Source organism: Xenopus laevis, chromosome 1L (genome assembly GCF_017654675.1).
Source record: "Xenopus laevis strain J_2021 chromosome 1L, Xenopus_laevis_v10.1, whole genome shotgun sequence".
Taxonomy (NCBI): domain Eukaryota; kingdom Metazoa; phylum Chordata; class Amphibia; order Anura; family Pipidae; genus Xenopus; species Xenopus laevis.
Window position 1 is genome coordinate 162,607,469 of NC_054371.1, and position 26,073 is coordinate 162,633,541.

Below are 26,073 nucleotides of genomic sequence, written 5' to 3' on the forward strand. Positions count from 1 at the left end.
ACCAATACATTTTGCCCATGACTAATTAAAACATAAAGTGATGAAAAGAATGTTCATTACAATCTCTATTCATTGCACAGACCTAAGGGGGCATATTGCCTCTTTCAACTAGGCCACAGCAGAAAGCTTTAAGAAGCAGACAAATAAAGCAGTAATATGAGATTCAGATGTAGAGGGTTTCTAACTAATATTATATAAAGAAAAAAAACTCATTGCTTAAAAATCAACAAGCTATTCAATCTTAAACAATGGATAATATAACATTCAAAAATAGTAAATCCTATAATAGTTCTAATGATTAAACCTATTTTTGTTACATCACTAATACCCTCAAACTTTATCAAAGTTCAGTCTGGGCTTTCAAGTCATTTGATTGTTGATAGAAACATTATCAATAACTGTCTGATAGTTTCCATAGGCTCACTGGGTCAGTTCAACAACCATCAATATATATATTTATTGTTCAAGGTTACACAATTAGTGATGGGCGAATTTATTTGGCAGGCGCGAACTCAGGCGAAATCGCGAAAATCCGCCTACACCGTTTCGCAAATTTTTTGCCGTTTCGCGAATTTCGCAGGAAATTAGCGAATTTTTCTGCAAAACGCCCCAAATTGGCCCATCACTATACACAAATAGTTATCCCACAAAAGACATAAAACCCCACAAGTCTCGTATGTCGATTTTCCATAACTAAGACCACCAGTTTTTTAAACATATTTTTTCTGTTAATTTGCTAAATTTAGATTTTGGCTGATATTTATCTTATTACCACTTAAATTGATCAAATTCGTTTTTTTCTTTACTGAATCTGAAAATCATTTTATACGACTGCAGTTTTGTTAATCTGGCCCTTAGCAGTTTTGTTTCATGATTTAATAAATAATGAACAACACATTTTTGGAAATGATATTGAATGTTGCAAAACTTAAAGAAAACAATGTACAGTAGCAAAATTGTAAACATTAGTTTGGGGAAAAAAATGGATGCATTCTGCAAAAGAACTTTATAGTCTTTCAAATGGTATTCTGCCAGAAATATATTATAAAGAAAGAAATGTGTTAAACATCACATTGAGATGTTCATTTAATAGATTTGTACCAAATATCCATTTATAGTTATATCTGCAGATTGGTACAATTATCTATGCAAGCCATGTCCGCACAGATGTGTTTTTATTGCATTTTCCATTATTAATACAAATCATTTCTGCAGAGTAGCTGGATTCTTTTTACGCCTTTGCTTAATAATTTAGACCCTTGGCTCCCTCTAGAGTTCATTAATAAATCAGAGCTGAAAATCTGTCGAACAGTGATTTTTCACGAAAAAAATAATTGGCACAAATTGATAATGTTTTACAAACTGTAGTGCAAAGTGTATTTCTAACCAGCACATTTTTATGGCAATGATAAGGATGTAGTGGGCTGTTATTGTTTACTACTTGTTATACATGTATGTATATTATTCCACTTCTGTTCAGGCAAATACCACTACTTGAGAATAAAAGTAAAAGCCAAAAAAATAAATAAAACATCTACTGTATATAACTGGTTATACTGCCCCTTGATGTGCATCTAGGGAACAATAGGTAACTAGGGAGCTTTTGGTTATATGTATAAATTTATAAATTAGTGCAAATATGGGATCTGTTATCCAGAATGCTCGATACCTGGGTTTTTTTCTGTAATTTGGATCTCCATAGTTAAGTCTACTGAAAAACATTTAAACAATAAATAAACACAATAGGATTGGTTGGCTTCCAATAAGGATTCATTATATCTTAGTTGGGATCAAGTACAAGGTTTTATTATTACAGAGAAAAATCCATTTTTAAAAATTAGAATTATTAGTTTCAAATAGAGAGATGGCCTTTCAGTAATTCAGAGCTTTCAGATAAGAGATCCCACACCTGTACAGTGAACTATATTATAAATCCCCATAAGTTAATAGTCTTTAGCGATGGCAATATGAGTCTTACCCCTTCCATTGGAGCCAAGAGCAAGTCATAGAGAGCCCGCAGAGGTGGTTTACTGAAAGAGCTTTGCTTTCGAGAAAGAGAAGATGTGTTGTCCTTCACAGGTGACATGGTATTACTGAAAAGACTTGTCATACTTTGGCAACTTCTAGAAAACAGAGAGGAATTATTGTTACAATATAAAACTACACTGATTAACAGATCACGGTAAATGACATGATATTAATAAATATAGAAAACATCGTGAAATAAAAATGTGGTTTAAACAGAATATGTGCTTATGTGCCCCTTCCATCTGTCTCATGGGACTGTCCTGATGGAGTTTTAGATAAAGGACGTGACTGAAAATAGCACCACTACCTCCCAGATGAGAGGCACAGCACAAAAGAATGGCCTTCAAAAATCTTTAAAGGAAAACTATACCCCCAAAATGAACACTTAAGCAACAGATAGTTTATATCAAATTGAATGACATATTAAAGAATCTTACCAAACTGGAATATATATTTACTTAAATATTGCCCTTTTACATCTCTTGCCTTGAACCACCATTTCGTGACTCTATCTGTGCTGCCTCAGAGATCACCTGACCAGAAATATTACAACTCTAACTGTAACAGGAAGAAGTGAGGAAGCAAAAGGCAGAACTCTGTCTGTTAATTGGCTCATGTGACCTTACATGTGGTTTGTATGTGTGCACAGTGAATCTTACGAACTCAGGGGGCGGCCATTATTTTTTAAAATGGCAATTTTCTATTTATGATTACCCAATGGCACATACTACTAAAAAAGTATATTATTATGATAATGGTTCATTTACATGAAGCACGGTTTTACACATGAGCTGTTTTACTCAGTTTCTTTTAATAGAGACCTACATTGTTTGGGGGGTATAGTTTTCCTTTAAATAAGGCCTGGGGTATACACTAAGTTGCCTTCACATGTCAGTCAGGCTTTCTATTACATTCAATGCAAATGCATGTCGTTTTGATTTTATTTCTGCACAAGTGTAATATTTTCTAAACTTTCTGCAGTTAGAGGGCATTATGCCCATCTTTTCCGAATTCTTTGGCATATTATACAAACAGATAAGCATACATTTGTACATTACACGCAATTTGCCTAAACAGCACAAGACAGAAAAGTGGTAGGAGATAAAAATAAGTGTGTAATATATATCAGCAGTTTTGTTGCAAAGTACCTGTATACATATTACCGAAACAAAGACATTCTGCGTTACTGATTAACCGTTCTTGCATCTTTTTTATACACAGCATAAAATGGTTTCAGGTTTCAGGTTCCTGAGCACGCCCAGATTTTCTCACTCAGCAGGGAGGGGCTATCCAGATTAATCTATTCGAGGAAGAATTACTTGCTCTACCAAGCCCTCTATACCTCTTCCCTAGGCCAGACATAGCGATAGGCTGCCTAGAGAGCTAGACATAAAAACTCCACTTTAAAACCATGGACGACTCTTAATAGCTCCATAAATAAATAAATAAAGACAGCACATCAGTGTCACAGAGCCCATGCAAAAAAACTGTATTTGAGAACCTTTATTCCAATTAAAAAAGACTAAATACAAGTATGACAAAGTAGAAAGGTATCTGAGTTCTACAAGGATCCAAAGGGAATGCAATATCTATGGATACAAGTAAGTTTTGATACTAAAGCAAACAAGGTGCCACAATTAAAGTTTGTTTGTTTTTTTTAAAAAACTATTTGGTTAGTTAATGGTTCTAATACCCCTCCAACCCCTAATTAATTAAATGATTAACAAACTGGATATGTTATTTCAGTAAAGCATATGAATTTACCATTCAAAATATCAATGCATTAAAAATCAGGCCGCTATGGGGTGCAGTTTGTGCTAAATACATTCTGTATACACAAATATCCCTAGTTCACAGAATGAATGTCTCTCAGGGTACATAAGTATTTGTGAACATATACACAGATAAAAAAATATATACAAAATACCCATTTCTATTAAAGAATGAGAACAACATCTGGTTTGTGCACAAAAGGACGTCATTATATTACAAACCCCATTCTGTAAATTTTAACAAGCAATCTGTCTCACAAATGTATCCATGTGCAGTTATGTGTAAAGTTACTTACGGAATGAATTATGTAAAAAAAAATTGGACAGAATATATATTGGTGTAACTAACTAGTGCATGCCAAGCTAGATTTTAATGGCAAAATAGATGCTTGTGACACAAAGCAAGATCTTATTTTATCAACAAAATAAAAACTCAGTTCCACAAAAGAGATAAAATATCAATTCTGTGAAACAATACTGTCAGTCACATTATTGCTTTCTAATAAACACGATGGAAAGTTGCCAGCTCTTGCCCACTTGGCTGTATCATGACTAATGCATAGGATACTACCCGATTTGCTATAGAGAGTGCACTCTAATGTCCCCTGTGCTGCATAGTAATAAACATGAACAAAGAACAAGCATTTCCTAAAAGGGCTGCTGTTAAACACTACACTACAGGTCCTTAATTGGAAGTTCTTATAAATGGCTGAGAATTTACTGCCCAACAATCTCGGCATGTAAGGACACCTTCTGGGCAGACGTGATGATCTGATTGTATTGCAGGTGTTATTTCTGGATTAACCATTTAAAATGCTTAATAAGGCACTGGCAGATCTGCAAAAATGGCAGGGGGAAATTTATAAAGAAATCACTTATAACAAAAAAAAATCAGTTTTTTTTTGGTGGGCATAAGATTGACAGGTGACAAAGTCTTGCCCAGGGCCATGACAAGTATTACAAAATACCAGCAACTGAGGCATTGTTAGCTGCTAGACTCGCAATTCACCAAATTATTATAATTATACAATGGGTAGTGTTTTAAACATTAATGACTGGCCATGTAATGCGTTCAGGCATAAAAGGTATGACTTGTATAAGAAAAATCTTTCATAATGTAACTGTTGCCTATAGCCCTCAAAGTAAAAATGTACAGTATGTAATAACTGCGAATGTGTTTTATTTTCTTTTTGATTATTCTGGAGTGAATGATGTCAATTACAACAGAGAAATGCCGAGGCAAGTTCAGCTGATATGAATAGTCATACAATATTAAGGGAAACTCCCATTTCTGGGAATAGCGTACAAAGCCTGCAGTACAAGCAGGTGCATTTTATAAATGGATTTTTATCCTCCGACTTGGTATTGATAATTTTAGCGGGTCCCTGAGACAAGATTTGCATAATAAAATGGTTCCAGAAGTGAAAGAGCAGTTTGGCAGGGCAGTTAGGAACATTTGGTAGTTGTTTTTCCTTTTTCTTTTTTTTAATTACAGACATCAAATCTCTGGCTTTGTTTTTCCTAAGTGTGCGATTGATTCTCAGAAAGAAAACATCTTATGTGAAATAACAGCCTAGCGGAGAATACTTTATAGAAAAACATTTAACGAGGCATTATGACTGTGTAGCTTTCTTCATAAGTGGGGAAAGGCTCTTTCTCTGTCTTATCTCAATAATAAATGCCCTGGGATAAGTAATGGTTTTCTTTATCTTGAAAGGAGCCTTTATTTCTACAGTTGCTTCACTCAGTGCTGACACAGCATCTTCTTTGTCTCCCAAGTCAAGTATACTTTTCTCAACCGGCTATTGATTTTCCTGTTCAAACTAAAAAGTGGTTCAGTGAGACTTTCCTCTTTTTTTTCAGAGATGTAAAAAAATAAATAAATAAAGACATGAAAATGAAACTCAGAGGAGAGTCTAAAATTACTACGGTGTCATTTTCTTACAAGCAAGCAATCCTGCTACTCCAGAAGACGCCTGATTCTCACCGAGATTTACAGTCATTCAAGAAGCAATGTAATTTATGGGACACAGATTCAGTGCTAGATAACGGCATTTTGTTTTCAAGCATGGAGGACGCTTTTTAAATTATTCATAATTATTTATCAGGGTATGCGGAATGCAGGTATTGGGACCTAGCCAGTGTCTGTGTGCAAGCTAGGGGGAATCACATTAGGTATACAGGTTCCATAAACTATCTGGCAAAAGTGAAGTCACATTATACTGGGGTAAATTTATACTCACTGCTGCACTGCTAAGATGTTGCCATTCCTGTAACGTACACATTTTTGTTCCCACTTATATTTAGTGCGTATGTATATATACAGTATATATACAAAGATCTCGAATATCCAAAGTTTCGTCCCACATTTGGGCCTTTATCAAGGACCTAGGACCTTGATAAAGGCCTAATATGTGCCAAAATGTTAAAATACACAGATATGATCATTAAACAATTGTGATTCACTAAATATGAAGCATGGGGACTCTTGAACTGTCCTATACCATATTTTGACCCAGCACCCACAATTACATAAGACCAGTTTGAGTGCAGATGCTTTGCAACAATTATATATATATTTTAATATATATAGGTATGGCTTTGGTATCCAGAACGCTGGGGACAGTCTTCCTGTAATTCAGAGCTTTCTGGATAATGACTTACCAGATAACAGATTGTGCGTATTTGTGTGTGTCCCTAAATTACCTTCAAGCTAAGAGTTCAGGAGTATTTATGAGAGCATACATCCATTCTCAGGTTTCACTCTAAGCGGGTGAAAAGGTTGGTCCCCTCCGCTACTTCTTAGATCCCCCTGATAACCAATACAAATTTGAGTAAGAGAGCAAGGAAATTGAGGGAAATCCTGGGCCCCCCATGCAGGAAATACAGAAACTGAGGTGGAGAGCTTAAGACCTTGAACACATACCTTTGCGGTACCAGGTGCTGTACTGAATGACCCACGCCTGTTACAGGGCCAAATTATCCAATCAGAGCAGATATCAGCAGCACACCGTGGATATGAACAAACGTGTATTTTATTGCATCAAATCATTTTAAACAGGGCAACGTTTCGGGCCGCCTGGGCCCTTTATCAAGCCATGCAGGAAATACTCTTGGCTTGGTATTTAAGGTGCTTTAAGGTCCATTTAAAATTATATTTTATCTGGATTAGGAGGTTTGCTGCAATGTCTTATTATATAACTTTAACTTATTTAGCACTTAAAGGGATACTGTTATGGGAAAACTTGACTTTTTCAAAACACATCACTTAAAGGACCAGTAACACTAAATTTTTTTTCCCCAAAATTCGTTAGTATAGAACGAAAAATAAACACCAAGGCAAATAAAACTTTTAAATTGCAAAGCCTTTATTAAGAGATAACTTACCAAAACTGCACTTCCTGTCCTCTTCTAAAACGGCGAAAGGGCGACCATCCATGCAGCGGCGTTCAACTTCTCCTCCCTGGCTATTCTAGTGACAGTATGTGAAGAGGAGGCAGTGGTCCGCTCTGCAGCGCTTCCCCTATTCCCAGCAGTCGGACTTTGACTCCAGCCTTTGCTCCTCCGACGAGGAAGAAGAAGAGGAGGAGGGCAGCCTCTGCCTCTCCAGCGGCAAGTGCTGTCTGCAGAATGGTAGTAATAGTAAGCGGCAGGCGCACCGATCTGCTGAAGAATATCCACTTGTTCCCCGTCGATGTGCCCATCTGAGTGTGCCTGGGGCTGGCAGTCCTAGCTGCTGCAGAAGAAGCCGGCGATTTTAGACTCCGGTTGCTGCAGAATCCATGGATGAGGTGGGAGCGCTGAACCACTTGCTACCCGTCGATGCGCTACGATTGCGGGTAGCAGTGGCCAGTGTATTTAGTAAAAATAAAAACGAGCCGGTAGCACTCCCGGCTCAAAGGCGGTGCGGAACGCAAAGCCAAGGTTTGCAGGAACTGTGCACTTGGAGAGTGCACTTAGCCGCATCGAAAGCCTTCAGTGTGCGCAGCTCCTCCACGTAGCGCTGGTTCGTCTTCACTTCGCTTGTGCACTGTAGTCCTACCCGCAATCGTAGCGCATCGACGGGTAGCAAGTGGTTCAGCGCTCCCACCTCATCCATGGATTCTGCAGCAACCGGAGTCTAAAATCGCCGGCTTCTTCTGCAGCAGCTGGGACTGCCAGCCCCAGGCACACTCAGATGGGCACATCGACGGGGAACAAGTGGATATTCTTCAACAGATCGGTGCGCCTGCCGCTTACTATTACTACCATTCTGCAGACAGCACTTGCCGCTGGAGAGGCAGAGGCTGCCCTCCTCCTCTTCTTCTTCCTCGTCGGAGGAGCAAAGGCTGGAGTCAAAGTCCGACTGCTGGGAATAGGGGAAGCGCTGCAGAGCTGCCTCCTCTTCACATACTGTCACTAGAATAGCCAGGGAGGAGAAGTTGAACGCCGCTGCATGGATGGTCGCCCTTTCGCCGTTTTAGAAGAGGACAGGAAGTGGAGTTTTGGTAAGTTATCTCTTAATAAAGGCTTTGCAATTTAAAAGTTTTATTTGCCTTGGTGTTTATTTTTCGTTCTATACTAACGAATTTTGGGGAAAAAAAATTTGGTGTTACTGGTCCTTTAATAGTACTGCCCAGCAGAATTCTGCACTGAAATCCCTTTTTCGAAAGAGAAAACTGATTTTTTTTATATTCAATTTTGAAATCTGACATGGGGCTAGACATATTGCCAGATTCCCAGGTGCCCCCAGTCATGTGACTTGTGCTCTGATAAACTTCAGTCACTCTTTACTGCTGCACTGCAAGTTGGAGTGATATCACCACCCACCTAGCTCACCCAGAAGTGCTTTTCAAAAACAAAAAAAAATTCATGTTAATTGCAAATCTGCTAAGAAGAGAAGTATAATAAAACCTCAAAAAAAAGTAGTCAGGTCTCAAGCAATAAAAGTAAATAAATGTTTACATTGAACACAGAATAATATACACATACAGAACTTTGTATATTGAGACTAAGGAACAGCACCTGTCTTTGGCAGCCCTGATAAAATGCAATTAAAGTAGGTTCCCCAAACCTCCAAAGACTCAGTTTTGTACAGTAATACTATATTTTCAATGCAGATTTCCATATGATACACTCGGTTATAAACTGTATGTAGGCAGAACCATGCAATTATACTTTGTTTGTAAACTACATATACTTTACATTCCTTATAAAATCTAAATAAAAAACTCTATAAAAAAAATAATAAAAACAAAATAAAATGCACTCATGGAAAAACTGTTGGAAATGTACAGGGGGATAAATTTAGAAGCGGTAAAATAAATGGCCTGCATACCGAATGATTGGGATGCCTTAATGTTAATGTTTATTTTTGCAACTAACCTTAGATGGGCAGTAAAATGCATTTTTGGCGTTGCAAAGATAATATTACTTCAACGTAATAAACTTTTAAAACCTCAGTATAAATATATAACCACTCTAATTCCACCAAGTCAAAAGAGGCAGATTAAAGGTTTAACATAAATTGTGGTAATTATTAAATGGTGCTGAAAGCGTTCTAAATCATTTTATCTCCAGAAGATGGCAGTGCTAGGCTGAATTCTGACCATTAAATAATTAAAGTAGAACCATTTATTACAGCAGAATTTATATGTCTAATCAACAGAGATTGTTTCATTTTAAAAGAGATGATCACATCTTGGTAGCCTGGCATTCATCAGTTCCTTCAGCAAGGATATCATTTTATTAGTACAAATATGGAAGGGTGGCGTAAATCTTGCCCGCCTCTGAGCTCGCAACCTGGCTGAAACACTACAAGGGAAGAGAGGATAAAGCAGTGTAAAAAGAGACAACTCCTGGCTAATTTAGATGTGTTGGCTGGGTGACCATATAGGAAAATACATAGAAAATGGCATTTTCAGCTGTATCAAAGTTGAACGGCATGTGAGCCATTGAAAAAATGAAGATTTATTGCCTTCAACTTGTTTCCCCATGCTGTGTAGGGTGGGTCTGCATAACACACTTTAATAAAATCCTGCTACAACAGGCAATAATGGAAATAAGATGTATAATAAGCCAATGTTTTGGATGGAAGCAGAAAGTATAGGACTGGACAGGCAGGACACCAGGAAAAACCTCCGGCCTCCCCCTGGCCCCGATCTGTGCTGCAAAAAGAAAAGGGATGGAGGGAGGTTGTGGCTGTGGTCCTGGGGAAGAAAAGGGGGGTTGCAGCTGGGATGGGAGGGCCCCTGAGGTGGCATCCTCTGTGGGCCCTGGACCCCCCAGTCCAACGCCAGACTTTACTCTGAGTTACAGATTCCACCATTTTTTTAAAGCAAATTCTTTTAGGAGGCTTGTTATAAGTGGAAGTTTATAAGTCAGCCATACACAGACCAATTAATAAGTTCTGTGTCCGATCAGCCCACAGGAATGAACAGACAGGTTATACTAGGGACCACACATGGTATAGCCAACTTTCTATTTTTGCACAAATGATCCGACCAGCAGGGAGTAAAAGGAGCTGTGAATCTCTACCAATGCATCAGGCACTGTCCGACATAGTGCTTGGCAGATAACATTTTCCAACTTACCCAATCCCTGTACCAACCAGTATCCATTATACATGGATATCAGTTGGGATCGTCAGCCACCATACCTGTATCAATAACATGCAAAATTATATTATTATTTACACATGGTCATTTGAATGCACTTTATTGAACTGTATGGGCAACTAATTCATCAATGTAAGCCAAGTGGAGTTGTGTAAGGAACATGCATCTCTATTTTTTATAATAGTTTGTGCATCAAAGTCATATGCCCACAGTGCTGGTGTATTTACTACTGGTTTATTTGCATTGCAAAAATGCCCCTGCAAAAAGAAGATTTAAAAAAAATAGAGAAAGGACTAAAAGCTAGAAAAAAGAAGGTTTATAGATGGTGTTGAAGGTAGTCAAAAGCTTTTCAAAGTGTTCATAGACATGAAAGTATGAGAAAAGGAACAATGATGAACAGTAAGCATATAAAAAGAAACCTTAGGCTTATAACCTAGGTTCCAGCTACAAAAGGCCAAAGAAATGAGAAATAATCAGGCGAAGTGTAACTAGATTAAATTCTGCACCTGATTATGCAAACCCAGACCTCAAAAAGACTGAATAAATGCTGATCAGAAAACACAACTGCAGAACATAAAAGATAGAATTTAAATAAAAAGGTACAACAAAAGCTAAAGGTAACTAAAACTTATTTCATCTCAAGAATCCCTCTATACTGTTTTGGGAAATCATTTAAATATATCAATCAAACCCAATGGTTCCTCCTAAATTTCAACTTTCCTGCTCACTTACGCTTATAAAGAAAAATACGTGGTTGGAGACAAAGGGAGAAATCAAAAGTCATGAATTAATCTGGCAGTAGGCGAAGCATGGTAATGGACTTAAGATTCATTATTGCTAGGTTTTAAAAGAATACCTATAAATGTATTGTATTGGTCTACACAACTGTTCAAAAATCCGTCACTTCTTCATAAGGTGGACGACTGGAACAATGATCAATAAGCGAGCTTGGAGACATAAAAACAGTAAGGATTACTGGACTAAATCAGGGTGTTGCAGATTGAACTAAAGCAGGGCTACAGAGAAGATGACTATTATGGGTCTCAATATGGCAATGGAAACTAGACTGCAGGGCCTGAAGACTGAAACATGATTTAGGACTAGATAACATCTATGAAGCACATTCTTATTAAAAACCTTTATTCAGGCTGGCGAAAGTTTAGGGGCGGCATGCCGTCCAGCCGCATTAGGAATACCGCATTCCCCATCGCAATAGCGCATGTACGCACGCGCGCGGGCATGAGGGGAGTTCGTGCGGACCTCGGTGATAGGACCCCGAGGCCTCGGGTGCAGGGGACGCAAATTCAGGTGATTTAAGGTGATTTAAAAGGTGATTTCCTTTTTCTCTGTAATAATAAAACAGTACCTTGTACTTGATCCAACCTAAGATATAATTACTCCTTATTGGAAGCAAAACCAGCCTATTGGGTTTATTTAATATTTAAATGATTTTTAGTAGATTTAAGACACAGATCTAAATTACGGAAAGATCCCTTATCCGGAAAACCCCAGGTCCTGAGCATTCTGGATAATAGGTCCCATACCTGTATCAGCAAGTAAATTTCTACATTACATTTTATGGAATTCTAACTAAATAAAATGGTAAAAAGCTGATCTTAACATGTTTTTTTGAGCGAAGGCCCATTCTTTGACCAACAATAACACAGCTTCTGGGGAATCTCATTCCCTAGATACATCTTAAACATTCTTAAACATCCTAATTCAAATAGTCACTAAGATATCATGTTAATACACTATTTTGTGCTAAATTAACTCAGCATGGAAGCAGCTCTTTGAACAGAAGCAATGAACAAGCACTTAAATAAGAAAGGCTGCTCTTCATTAGTTTTTATCCAGCTGAGCTGCCAATTCCCCTTTTTTGCTCCACTTATTTTGTACTGTAAACATTTTTACAGCAGAAATAGAACACTGAGATAATGAGTCATATCAAAAAGCATTTTGCAATTAACGCATTGAAAATTAGAGATTATAGTATGGAATATCTAATGAATGAATCAACTCACGGTGGTATGACCATGCAGGTATAATACAAGCATGCAAAGCCCTTTATCAGTTCAGAAATATAATTTGTAATTCATACTTTTCCTCCATCTTTTTAATTTGGTGTACTTTGCTTTTTTTATTAAAGTAAAATGTCAGAATTACCTTCTCTGAGTAGCAGAGAGAGTGATTACACTCCATTTAATACTGTGACTAGTAAACACTCAACACTCTCCAGTTTGAAAATATGCTTTCCCTGCCTTTCTTTCACCACTGATTGGCTGTATGTATTGTCTGTTTCCAATGTACCCCCCATAGTATATTTTAGTAAGCAAAAATTAACAGTATCTTTGAACTCTTTACTATTGTATGTACTGGACAAGAAAGATGCACAAAGATATCTATAAGAGGTAATGCAACTTCCACTTTTCCTGCATAGAGGCCATGTATTCACTCCAGGCTAAGATAGCAGTACAGTTTAAAAATCAACCCTATTTCATTTCGATCTATATCCTCTGTAAAAAAAGACTTGGTAAACGATTACCATACACAATAGCTTGTACTGACCTTGATCAAATAAAGTTAACATCAACCAAGAGGGTATAGTAAATAACACAATTTTAAGGGCACTGGTGTTCCTCCATTTCAGGTCTGGACTGGGACTCAAAATAGGCCCTGCCATTTCAGGTTCACAGAGGCCCAAACAGCAAACACAGAGGCCCAAACAGCCCAATAAATAGTGACTGAAATGCAACTTACAGCAGTCCCTCTGGCATTTGCCAGAACCCACTGATTGCCAGTCCGGCCTGCTCCATTTCTCCTGTGTGTGTTACTGCTGATCTGTTTGAATAGGGAGCTAGGGGTTTCAACTGTAGAACATTTACCCATATAGGGAACATCACAGTCAGATCCATTCAGCCATCATAGCGAAAGGGACTAGTGCAGCAGGCCTGAGCTATTGCTAGGGTAGTAATCCCTGTAGGATAGTTAGGACTTTATATTAATATGGACTGTGTATTATCAGCCTCCATGACACCTGCAATGGATCTCCTTAGGGTTTCAGGAAGCTTCTCCTACATCAGCATCCCAAGCTCAGTGTGGATTAAAGATGCCAGACTGCTCCCCTGCATTTCATCTGCATCAAAGGATTTCTTTGTTTTTCATTACCACTGGGAGTTGGTGAGACCTTTACTTTACACACCCCAGGGTGTATCAATCTGGTGTTGCATCACATACCTTTGCTCATACTACTTGGGTATACCCCCTGTAGACCCACAGTGTGCATACTCAGCATAAAGGGACAGTGGTCATTTTATGCAAGGGTGACCCAGTGTTATACTGATCATTTATATCCTACTGTATGTGTTACGCTGACATTGTTAATTCACAGTTTTCATTGAACTGCTCATACAACTTCTAATTAATATATTTCAATTCACTACATTTTGTGTGGTTTATTGTCTGTGACATTGTGTACAGTAATCACTGCTGCAGTTCACAGGTAGTTTTATGTACACCAATACTTGGTTCTAGCCCTGGGTGGAGGTACTTAATCTATTCAAAGCCCACAAATGTCCCACTTAGCGGAGGCTTGGGATCTATACTGTTAGCTCCCTAGTGTGGCCCTGGATATTAGTGCCAGGAAAGGGTTACAATCAAATTCCCATTTGGCACTAAAAAACATTTCTCAAATACACACCAGGAAAGGGTTCTAACACGAAACGCGTCAGACCTCAGACGCTATGTATGATTAATACGATGTTTAAATAAAGTGAATGATTTTACTATTGGTCTGGAGACGAGAGATTTTTTTGGAAACCCAGGAGTGCGCTGCTTCTATACAACAGATTTGCCGACAGCGTTCCTCCTAACGCCGGGTCACAGCGTTTGTGGGGTAAGATTACCAGTCCTTTTACTTTACTTCAATGTGGAGAAATTTTATGGAAGTTCAGTGTTGAAAAAAAAGGGGGGGATTCCTTTACCCCCAAGTTTAAGAGCGGGCTCCGGGCCAGTGGGCACCCAGGCCACCTAGTATTTAGTGAGTGCAACACGCTCTTAATAACAATTTATGGCTGTAATTGGAACACGCGAATCCCTTTTGCTGTGAAATAGGTCTATGCCGGAAAATAGTGCCAGAGTTTTCTTTCCATATCTGTGGATATCAAATACACACCAGACAGTCTGAATTGAGTATAGCAGTATGTTACTTGACTTCAGGTTACTAAAAACCTTTTAAAAATATACAAAAATAATATTCCTAATATGCTTTACCTCGGTTGATTTTTTCCTTTCCTTTTTTTTGCCTTTCGGGTAAATAATAAGGTACAGCCCTGTAGCATAAGGTTCAAACCAATCCAGTCCATCTTAATTACAATCTGGCAAGCTCTGATAGAGCGTATTCAAATGGTTAGTTACCTGTTAATATTTATTTTCACATCATGCTTTGAGGCTTAATTTATAGAAAACTTACACCAGTTATGCATGATTAACGCACTTGAAGGCTAAAAGGGTTCTCGTATTCTGTAATCTGATTTATAGCCCAAATGGATATTCATTTTCTTTGTAATGTTCCATCTAATAATTGCTTGGCTTGGATGGATTTCTCCTGGCACTGGATCCAAAAAACATCATGTATCCGCAATACAGTTTATGATGGTTACGGAGGAGAAAGCCGATTAAATAACAATAACCAACAAATGAAAATGCTTTCAGTCTTGTCACAGTTTTACACTAGCAGTTTTCTTAATTAGATCTTCTCCTATAAATGCTGCAAAGCTGATTAAACAATATTTTGGTGTATGTGCCTCGAGAAATTTCAAAATCATGTGTGAAAAATGAAAATAAGTACATATAAAAACTCAGTATCATTAAAATCATTCATTTAAATTCTAAAAACACAATGGCACAACTGCTCCTTATACGTTTTGATAAGTGATGGCAATAGAAAAATAGCAAAAGATAAGATGATATGAAAAGAGAAGCTGTAGAGAGGGATGAGAAAAAAGAAGGTGGAGTGGTGGGAGAAATGTTGGGTAGAAGTGGGAGCAGTGAAGGCATGGTGGACAGAGGAATGCAAAGAGAAAAATATAGGCAGGAAGAGCAAAACATTAGGTTGAAATAGACTGGGTGAGAGAAGCAGAAATTGAGGAATTGATGGCATGAAGGAGAACAGGAGAATTGATGAAGAAGAGGATGAGCAGAAAGCATAAACAGAAAAAAAGAGGGGAAACATGGAGCAGAGAGGATAACTTTATAGGATGAGGAAAAGGAAAGGTCAGGGAAATCAAACAAGTACAAATAAATAAGGACGAAAGACATATCTTCCACAATTAACAGAATGGTAACACCAACAATTAAATTGAATAAAGTAATTAAAATAAAATATAATGTTGGCACTGTCAAACTGGTTTGTCTGCTTCAGACTGCTTCAGTTGATATAAACAAGCTGCTGTGTAGCCATGGGGGGGGGGGGTGTTCAGACTTTCAAGTAGAAAAAGGAGAAAAGGCACAGTTCTACCTCACAGATAACAGATAATACAATGGGTTTATTTCTTAAACAGGAAGATAAGCAGGGGTCTATTGCCACTCAAGACAACAGACTGAAAACTCCAATATAAATAAGGACATTTGTTGCCAATAAATACCTTATTTGTCGATTCTGGCCCAACCAAGGATGGATTTGTGGGAAGGCCGCAAAGGCCCAGGCATAGGGTGCAGCTTTTTGGGGCTGCATCTGTCATGGTGTCCCACCACATCTTTATTACCTTGTTCCTACATATACCTGAAGCACTGGATGAGCATCCAATTTTGACAGTTACTTGAATATTCGATTCCCAGTGCTATGAGTATCTGTAGGAACGAGCGCACTATGCACGTGCATTATGGGGGGGGGGGTGTCAGAGGCCACCAGAATGAGTAAGCATGTTATGTATGCAAGTAAGCGTGAGGGGACTCAGTAGGCAGTTGACTTATGAGTGTGTCATTTTAAACTCAGGCACTGGGATCAACAGATTGACAGAATAAATGTTACATGTAAGACAAAATATTTTTAGTTTTGTCCTTTAAATACAAAGCATTCTTTAGTTACACTTTGAGGCTCATTTATTTAAGGTCAAATTTTTGTGGTATTAGAGCTTTTTGAAACCACGATTGAACTCTTATTTCCCTAAAATCATGAATTCCAAGAAAGTTATTAAAAGATTTGAATATAAAAAAATCCAAATGGAAAAAAATGCACTGAATGCTCTAAAAATGAGAGTTTTTCAGATAATTACATGCGGGAAAAAAAATCAAAAGAGCTCTAAAATTTCGAAAGATTAAAAAAAAACTCCAATAGTCGATCGGTTGGGCTTAAAAATCCCATTTTGTCGCGGTCCTCGATCTGAACATTCGTTTTCTCCTCGTGCTGATCCAATCGTTTGGCCCTAGGTCCCACGATTGGATCAGCCCGATATTGCCCACCTCAAGGTGGAGAAATCCGCTCGTCTGGTGACCTCGCCAAATATATGTATGTCCAGCTTTAGCTTTGTATTTATCTTTTTACTGTTTAGTGTTACTAAAGCTGGCCATAGATGCAAAGATCCGATCGTTGGAATCCTTGAACGGATCTTTGCATCTATGGCCAGCTTAATCCTTTAAAAATGTACAGCTCAAAAATATAATCGCTAATTCAGTGGTATCAGAACCATGCTGTCCCCATCAGTACCACCATTACTGGCAATAAATACTAAATGGCACCTCCAACCTGTCGTAACAGTCTAGTGAATAACATTCAGGGGCAGATTTATCAAAGGGCGAGGTGAAGTTTCGAAGTGAAAAACTTCGAATTTCGAGCTATTTTTTGTGTACTTTGACTGAGGAATAGTCATACTTTGATTCGAATTTGAAAAAACTTCGAAATTCGAAGGTCGAATATTTTTGAAGTACTGTCTCTTTTAAACTTCTACTTCGACCATTCACCACCTAAAAGCTGCCGAAGTGCTGTTTTAGCCTATGGAGGACCTCCTACAACCTGTATGGAGGCAATTGGGGGAGTTTGAGAGATCGAGGGTCGTTTTTAAAAAAAACTTTGAATCGAAGTACGATTGAAGTACGATCGTACGATTCAAAGTAGGCGGAATTCGGCCCACTTCGACCCCAAAAAACCTTCGACCTCCATTCGATTGGTCTTTTTGAATTCGAAGTTCGAAGTTTTTTTTAACGTCGACCTTCGACCTTTGATAAATATGCCCCTCAGTGCAGAAATATTATTATTATTATTATTGAAGAACAATCCTTAATATTCAGCTACAGGAAAAAAAAACACACACATCCTATGCAGCTCTTTGTGTAAATTATTCTCATTGCTTAATGTGGTGAGCTATATGGAAAGCAACAGCAATGCGCAGTGCAGCATATAAACACTGGGGCAGTGCAAGCATGCAAGATCAAGGAATTATTTAGAAGACATTGCCAAACAGAGTTAAATTGAAGGAAAATAATAGCTTATGTTCACGGAGCAATTTCATTTACACAGCCCTACAAACAGCTACTCTGCAGGCAAAACAGCCAAGATAGAGGCTTTATAAATAGACTGCACCTGGTTATAAATCTAAAAATCTTGTCAAAAAGAGGAAATGTATGCATTTAAAAAGAGTTTGAAAGTAGAAACAGACCATGCCTATTCATATAAATCTTGGCTGAGGGAAGAGATATGCATTTAAAAAGCACTGCATCCAAAAAAGTAATGGCACCTGAGAATGGATAATCTATAGTCGGTAGGAAGATATACCAGCTCGTAAGCCTTCTGCAGTTTTATAGGAGAGGAAAATAGCTCTTCCTAGGAAATGTACTTTGACATATACAAACTTCCATTTGTCTGAAGGACTGTTATCAACACAAATTGCTTTTAGTAATAGCAGCTTTCACTTTTCTTCAAGACTGCTTCGGACATGGACGGTATTTTGGTTCCTTTAAAGCTCAAGGGACATTGCTGGCAGAGAAATGCTGTCACCAACTGTGTGTCAATTGCTTGTTTTTGGGCCACAGTCCTCTCAAGTTGACAGGTTGTTGCCATTTTAAGAAAAGTTCAGGCAGCATGGACGGTGGCAGGCATTTTCTGGGTGGCAAAGAACATGCTACATGTGACCTAAGTCTATAAGCAGCATTTGTATTTTTGTTTTAAATGAATATTTCTCTTTTTGTGAAGGAAAGAATGAATACACTCTTTACACTAGGGGGCGGATTTATCAGGGGTCGATTTGAAAATTCAAATTCGAAATTCGAATTTTCAAGTTTTTTTACGGTCGAAACTGTCGAATTCGACTAGGGAGTTATTCAAATTTGATTTGCGTTTTTAAAAATTTTTTAATTCGGTTTTCGAGATTTATCATACTTTGGCCCTCTATGAACTCGAATTCAAGTATTTACCACCTAAAACCTGCCGAATTGCTGTTTAAATCAATGGGAGAGATCCAGGGATCAATTTTGAGTTGTTTGCAGCCTTCCAGACATTCTAGTTTTTTCGTAGAGTTTTTAAAATTTGGATCGATTTGAATTTGATTCGAGTTTTCGTGTCGATTCTATTCATCCAAGTTTAAAAAATTCAATGTTTTTAATAAATTTATAATTGACATTGCTTCCCCATAAAATGAAAGGGAAACACCGCCTACGTCAATCAATAGTAACGTCAGGCAGGAATCAATCAAGTCCTAGCTTTGGCATTTGCAGCCAGCATCAACAGCACATTTCCAATTCATATCAGTAAGTGATGTCAGGGGATTAAGGTCACTTTAGGCCTAAGGCATGTTGAGGGCAACATGGAAGAGCACTTAGTCTCTCTGTATTCTGCTTGGAGGAGTAAAACAATGTTAAATATAAAAGACAACAAAGAAAAGCAATATTTATTGTTAAAAATTAGAGACTCATAGAAACCCTGGATCCAAAATGAAATAAGGTTTATAATGAACACTTTGGGGCAGATGTATGAAGGGTCGAATATCGAGGGTTAATTAACCCTCGATATTCGACTAGGAACTAAAATCGTTCGACTTCGAATATCGAAGTCGAACGATTTAGTGCAAATCCTGCGATCGAACGATCGAAAGGATTTTAATCCAACGATCGAAGGAATATCCTTCGATCAAAAAATCTCAGGCAAGCCTATGGGGACCTTCCCCATAGGCTAACATTGACTTCGGTAGCTTTTAGCTGCCGAAGTAGGGGGTCGAAGTTTTTCTTAAAGAGACAGTACTTCGACTATTGAATGGTCGAATAGTCGAACGATTTTTAGTTCGAATCGTTCGATTCGAAGTCGAAGTAGTAGTCGAAGGTCGAAGTAGCCCATTCGATGGTCGAAGTAGCCCAAAAAACACTTCGAAATTCGAAGTTTTTTTAATTCGAATCCTTCACTCAAGCTTCATATGAATCGGCCCCTTAGTGAATACAATTCCTACTATAGATTATTGTGTAGATCAAGTACAAGCAGCCACTGGCACTTCTGAAGAACTACAACCCCCAGCGCACCTCAGTTTAGCCTCTAAAGGAGTGCGGAAGGAAGCAGCAGTTTGGCATTATATGCAGTGCTTAAATTAGCCTGTCCCTGGGGTAGGTCACTTTTGATTTCAGGACCATTAATGCAGTAAGTTAGTTAAAGAAGAATAATTATGAGCATAAGCAGTTAAGCAAAAAAATGTGTCTGCTGACTCAGCAGTAGCATAACCGAAAATGTGTTTGCTTTACGTTGCCATGTTTGAATTATTTTCCTCTTTCTGCATATGCTTCTTTGTCAGCAAGAAGTTTAGCCTGGTCTAATCACCTCCTGCTGTGTATGATGGGGAAATAGTCTAAAACATAAATTCAGCATTCAAAGGCAAGCCAAAAGTCAGGGCAGCTAGCTTTCGAAATTGGGTATCTTTCTGTGACTGGATCTCCAAACTCTGATTGTTTTCCCCATTCTATTAACCACATGCACTACAGGCTAAAGCAAACATAACTACTGAACAACAGTAGATCCTTGCCTTAATATGTGCCAGACTAAAAAGCAAGAACCTTTAGGATCATGTGGTCCCATGTCAGTGATTTTATTTTGTACTCATAAATGATCTGGATATCCCTTCCATCACTTTATAGTCAATGGTAAGTGGGAAATGAACAGTTTCAATGAAAGAAAAGCTTTTTACTGATAAAGTTCCTGAGCCTATAGCATGTTCAAGCGCTGCCATTTTCATACACGAAATCCCATGTTTCACTCCATATACATATTTCCCTTCATCTCCTTCCTTACAGGCCTTGCTGCACAGTCAATACATTGGAAACCTACACAGAGGCACAATCTACACAAAGGGCCGTGATTAAAAGTTATCTTGGCTCTTATTTCCCAGAAGTTTCTTAAAATTGGCATTTCCACTGTAATATGAAATGACCAACTTTATATAATTGCTCTTCCCCCCATTTATAACAAATACAGGTTTGGGATTCGTTATTCGAAACTCGTTATCCAGAAAGCTCCGAATTATGTAATGGCCATCTCCCATAGACTCCATTTTATCCAAATAATCCTAATTTTTAAAAATGATTGCTTTATACTATGTAACAACAAAACAGTAGCCTGTACTTGATCCAAACTAAGATATAATTAATCCTTATAGGAAACAAAACCAGCCTATTGGGTTTATTTAATGTTTACATGATTTTCTAATAGACTTAAGGTATAAAGATCCAAATTATGGAAATATCTGTTATCCGAAAAACCCCAGGTCCCTAGTATTCTGGATAACAGGTCCTATTCCTGTATATCTTCCACTAATAATAATAAAAGAATCCACAAGGCACCGTATTTCCAACATCTGGACCATAGGGTATCTATTGGGGTTTACAAAAGACAGGTATTGTGCCTATTGATTCAGAAAATGTCTTCACCAAGTGTCTAATGACTTCTATCAGTCAATATAATCAACTTAGATAAACAGAAACCATAGACAAATGGTTAAGTAAAGTTTAATCTAAATACAATCCTCCTATAATAAATCTGAATGCATACACAGGTATAGGATCTGCTATCCAGAAATCTCTGAATTAGGGGACAGCCATCTCCCACAGACTCCATTTTAACCAAATAATGAAATTTTTTTTAAAGTGATTTCCTTTTTTTCTCTGTAATATTAAAAAAGAACACTGTACTTGATCCCAACTAAGATATAATTATTCCTTATTGGATGCAAAGCAATCCTATTGAGTTTATTTCATGTTTAAGCAATTTTAGCAGACTTGAGGTATGAATATATAATTTACAGAAAAATGCCTTATCTGGAAAACCCCAGGCATTCTGGATAACAGGTCTCATACCTGTATAGTTATTAGGGATGCACCAAATTCGGCCAAACCTCCGAATCATTTGCAAAAATTCGTCCAAATACTGAACCAAATCCTAATTTGCATATGCAAATTAGGGATGGGAAGGGGAAAAAAATGTTTTACTTCCTTGTTTTATGACAAGAAGTCACGAGATTTCCCTCCCGCCCTTTATTTGCGTATGCAAATTAGGATTCCCATTCGGTTCCGCCAGGCACAAGGATTCGGCCGAATCCTGCTGAAAAAGGCCGAATCCTGGATTCGGTGCAACCCTAATAGTTATGGAAAAACTAAATTCATATGCCTCTTGTAAGTACAACAGTTATTAATTCAGCCTCGATCATAGCCATGCATTCTTTCTGATATTATAAATTCTACAGACTACGTGACAAACTTTTATTCAGCCAAATCAAAACATGGTGCAGTCATTATGCAATAAAATGCCTGATACTGAAGTTGCTGCCTAATTCATTCTTCACTATGTAAAGTGCATCGGCTCTTCAGTGAACATGCCTTCATTTTGTTCAGGCCATTTCCTAAAACATCTGATTTTTTTGCAACAGGAAACTGGAGATAAAAGGATAATTGCACAGCGTGTGCTAAGTGAAGGTTTTCATAAGAAAGAGAGTAATAATGGTAGTTTTCAATTTTTCCCTCTCAGACTAAGTGATTAAATAATTATGTGTGAAATATCTTTATGAAAATGTTCACATCATCGTCAACGGGCTGAATATTTCAGCATCCCAAGACACCTGGCTTTCATCCAGCTAATCTAGCTGTTAGATTTATCAGTCAAATCTGGTCTACATGGACATAAACAGCAGATGTTTGCCAGCTGATATCCAGATATTGTAATTCAATAAAGCAGCTACGGTTTTATCCAAAAAAATGTTTATTTCAGTGTCTGTCATAAAACCTACATTAAGCCCTTCGAGACTAAGTAAAAAATTATATACAATATGATGCACCTTTAATATACAGTATTAAAGTGTATACAGGTATGGGACCTGATATCCATAATTTGGATATTTATAACCTAAGTCTACTAAAAAATAATGTAAACATGAAATAAACCCAATAGTCTGGTTTTGCAATAAGAAGTAATTCTATCTTAGTTTGGAAAAAGTACAAGGTACTGTTTTATTATTACAGAGAAAAAAAATTGGATTATTTCCGTAGTTCAGAACTTTCTGGATATTGGATTTCCGGATAAAGGATACCATACCTATATTCTTTACCATAGGGTTCAGGTACCAAATGTTGCCTACTTCCTGCCTAAAATGAATGCGTCATGTTCAATTTAATTTCCGAGAAACAGTGATCATATGGTTGTCTTTAAAGAAGCAGAATGTAACTTTTTAAGTTGATTCCGGTTCATAAAAATGTAAGTAAAATGAATCAGTGCATTTATCCTTTAAACTGTACATGATCTCGGAGAGTGCTCCTACGTATGTTCATGGTAGAGTAATGCAGAAGGTAATGATTTTGAGGGCTTATGAAAATGACAACAAAGGGATTCAAAAATCATTTGGCTGTTAATGCAGAAAAGATGATTACTATCGCACTTTATCCACTCATGGAGCACAGACCTAGGACTTACACTAACAGATGACAATATTATACTAAAACTATTATGCAGTTCTAGACGCAGCCACATCCAACAACTAAACTACAATATTCTTACCAAATGGTATAGGACCCCCACAAAGCTGAGGACAATATTTCCGCAGGTTAGTGATGTGCAAGTCGGGATTTCCCTGACCCGCAACTGACCCTAACCTGCCCTCCCTTAGCCCGCACCCGCCCGTTATCCACGCTTCTGGGTTGCTTTTATAGACTTGCACTGGACCACCGATGACGTCACAAAAGTGGCAGAGCGAGCAGGCGCATCGTCTATAAAAGACGAACCCGGAAGTCGGAAGCCTGCATTTGATGGTGGCAGGATGGGGAGAGCAGGAGAAGAGCTCAACCCGCACCCGCCAAGAAGTGTGCAAGGTCGGCCCGACGGGTCCTGCGGGTATCGTCCCAGCCCACACATCACTACCGCAGTTATCTGAGACAAGCTGGAGATGCCTAGGGACAAGAGCCAATATGACACATATATTTTGGGAATGCCCACAGATAAAAAATTACTGGGAACAGATAATATGTGTCTGAAGAAATCCTAAACCAGACAATAGATAGAAACCCTGCATAGTGCCTGTAGAGAGAGAGACCTATTTCAGTCTTCAAAAAATCTTTAGAACAGTCCCTTCTAAATGCTGCAAATGCCTCATTCCTTTAAACTTACATACATCAACGATAAAGGGCTGGCTCCTAAAAATAGAGGAGCCGTGCGTTTTCGAGGAATTATCTGTATTTTTACAGAGAAACAAAGTGCAATTTTCACTGCAACTTGGTGGAGATGGATAGAATTCAAAGAAACGAAATGGCATAAAATACTACACCATCTCCTATTTTCTTTCTTTCTTTCCCTCTCCCTTCCCTTTTACCCTGACCAGTCCTCCCCCACTTCCTACCCTAATGATGACTATGCATTATATATTATGCCCGATATAAGACGTAATTGTTACAAAAATATACTATTTGGGTCCTGCGAGACCGATGCTGGTTGATGTTCATATCATAACAAAATTTCAATAAAAATAATAATTGGAAAAAAAAAGCTGATTACTATCTGTAAACATTAGAAGATTATGAAGCCAGAGAAATAAAAAGTCCAAATACCTGACAGCACAGAAGTCAAGATAGATCTAGTATGTTTTTTTATGGTTTCCAAACACTTACTGACCACCAAGACATTGGCGGCATTAAGAATTAATATTAATAAGGTTTTTACATCTTCTATATAAATAATGCAGAGCAGGGCACTACTTTAGCATTTTATCAACAATACACAATGCGTGCAGCACTATTCATTTATTTATTTTAGAATAAAAGCACCATACAGTATATTATGAAATGTTATATCTCAGCCATTTGACCTCTGTTGGAATCTTGAATGACCCAAATCAAATTATAACACTGATTGGATCTAAATGATAGGAAACGAATCATTATGAAACATTGTCCAAGCTTTCCATTAAATTGATATCTAAAATATCCAGTGGTCCAGTGCTTTCAGTCAATGCTGACAAAAATATTAAATTCACCCCCCCCCATTCAATAATGCGATGGCTCGATCAGAACTACTTGTTCCATAACAGTTAATAGGAAATCCTGTTTAAGGGATGCAGTACCTTATTTAGCTCATTGATTTGGCGATATCATTTAATTCTGATGTTAAAATGGAGTAAATGACTAATCTAAATGGAAAAGGCACTCATTAAAATACCCATTTAGTCTATTACAAACTTAATCTCAAGAAGTAATGATGTTTGGTACTGTTTAAATAACGTAGTATTTCTTCAGTTGATTGTGCACTGCCTTCCTAAGAGTTGAATGTGCTATTCCGTTAATTCGGCAATCCGTGTTCTTCTGTGACAAACACTAGCTTCCTCAAGAACATCTCTGCACATTTCATTAAAAACTAGTTGCAAAAAAAGATGTATCTTTATAGAGCTTTAATATTAGAGGGCAATGGTTTAATGTGGAAACCCTAGATTTCTACACGTAGACTGAAATTGCTATAGAACCAGTGACCCCATCAGGTCAGGAATATTACATTCCTGAAGAGATCATTTATCTTTCTTTTCTACCTTCCTATTAAATGTTGTATTGCATTTCAGCCAATTAGGAACACAGAATCTGAAGTTATTTTTAGCTACCAAAAAGTTACTTGCTGAGAACTATCAGACATAAAGATTTCTCAGTGAAAAGATGAAATGTCTTTGTACTGAGACGACTACACTCCCCCTACACTAGCTAACTAAAGATAAAGCTGAACAGATCATATTCATGGTCCGTTTATAATAAGATCTGTTTAAAAACTTCAGTTGTACCCCATGGTGAAGAAAATAATTTATTCATGCTAAGCTTTATGCAGCTTTGTACATCTACATGTTCAATTAGTCCCGGAACATGGAATTTTTAACCATGATTAAAAAACGATTTTTATCTAGTAAAGACAGATAGCCAGTTATGGACAGAGAACATATAAAGATTGGCATTCAATTTCAAATTTGGCAAATTTTCTGCATTTCTTTTTTAACATAACCTTCGCCGAAAGTTTTTTTTCTACTGTACACCTATATCTGGCTTGTAGGACAAAATTAGTATCTATTGAGAAACAACAAAAGCCAGTGGGTTGGTTTACAGAAAAAATATGGTTTTGTTTTTTAATTGAACAGTAAAAACAACTAGAACTCAAAAATGGAAACTTTGCAGATTAACAAAGTTCAGCAGTG

The 26,073-nt window shown here is 37.7% G+C and overlaps 1 protein-coding gene across 3 annotated transcripts in view; it reads right to left on the bottom strand.

Annotated features, from left to right (window-relative positions):
- LOC108715847 (tetratricopeptide repeat protein 28) overlaps nucleotides 1-26,073 on the bottom strand; it is a 334,240-nt gene that overhangs the window by 35,830 nt on the left and 272,337 nt on the right. For all 3 annotated transcript variants that reach the window (XM_018261357.2, XM_018261348.2, XM_018261365.2), the window contains one exon: nucleotides 1,979-2,123. In XM_018261357.2, coding sequence (XP_018116846.1) covers nucleotides 1,979-2,123 — 145 coding nt within the window. The remainder of the gene's footprint in view (nucleotides 1-1,978; nucleotides 2,124-26,073) is intronic.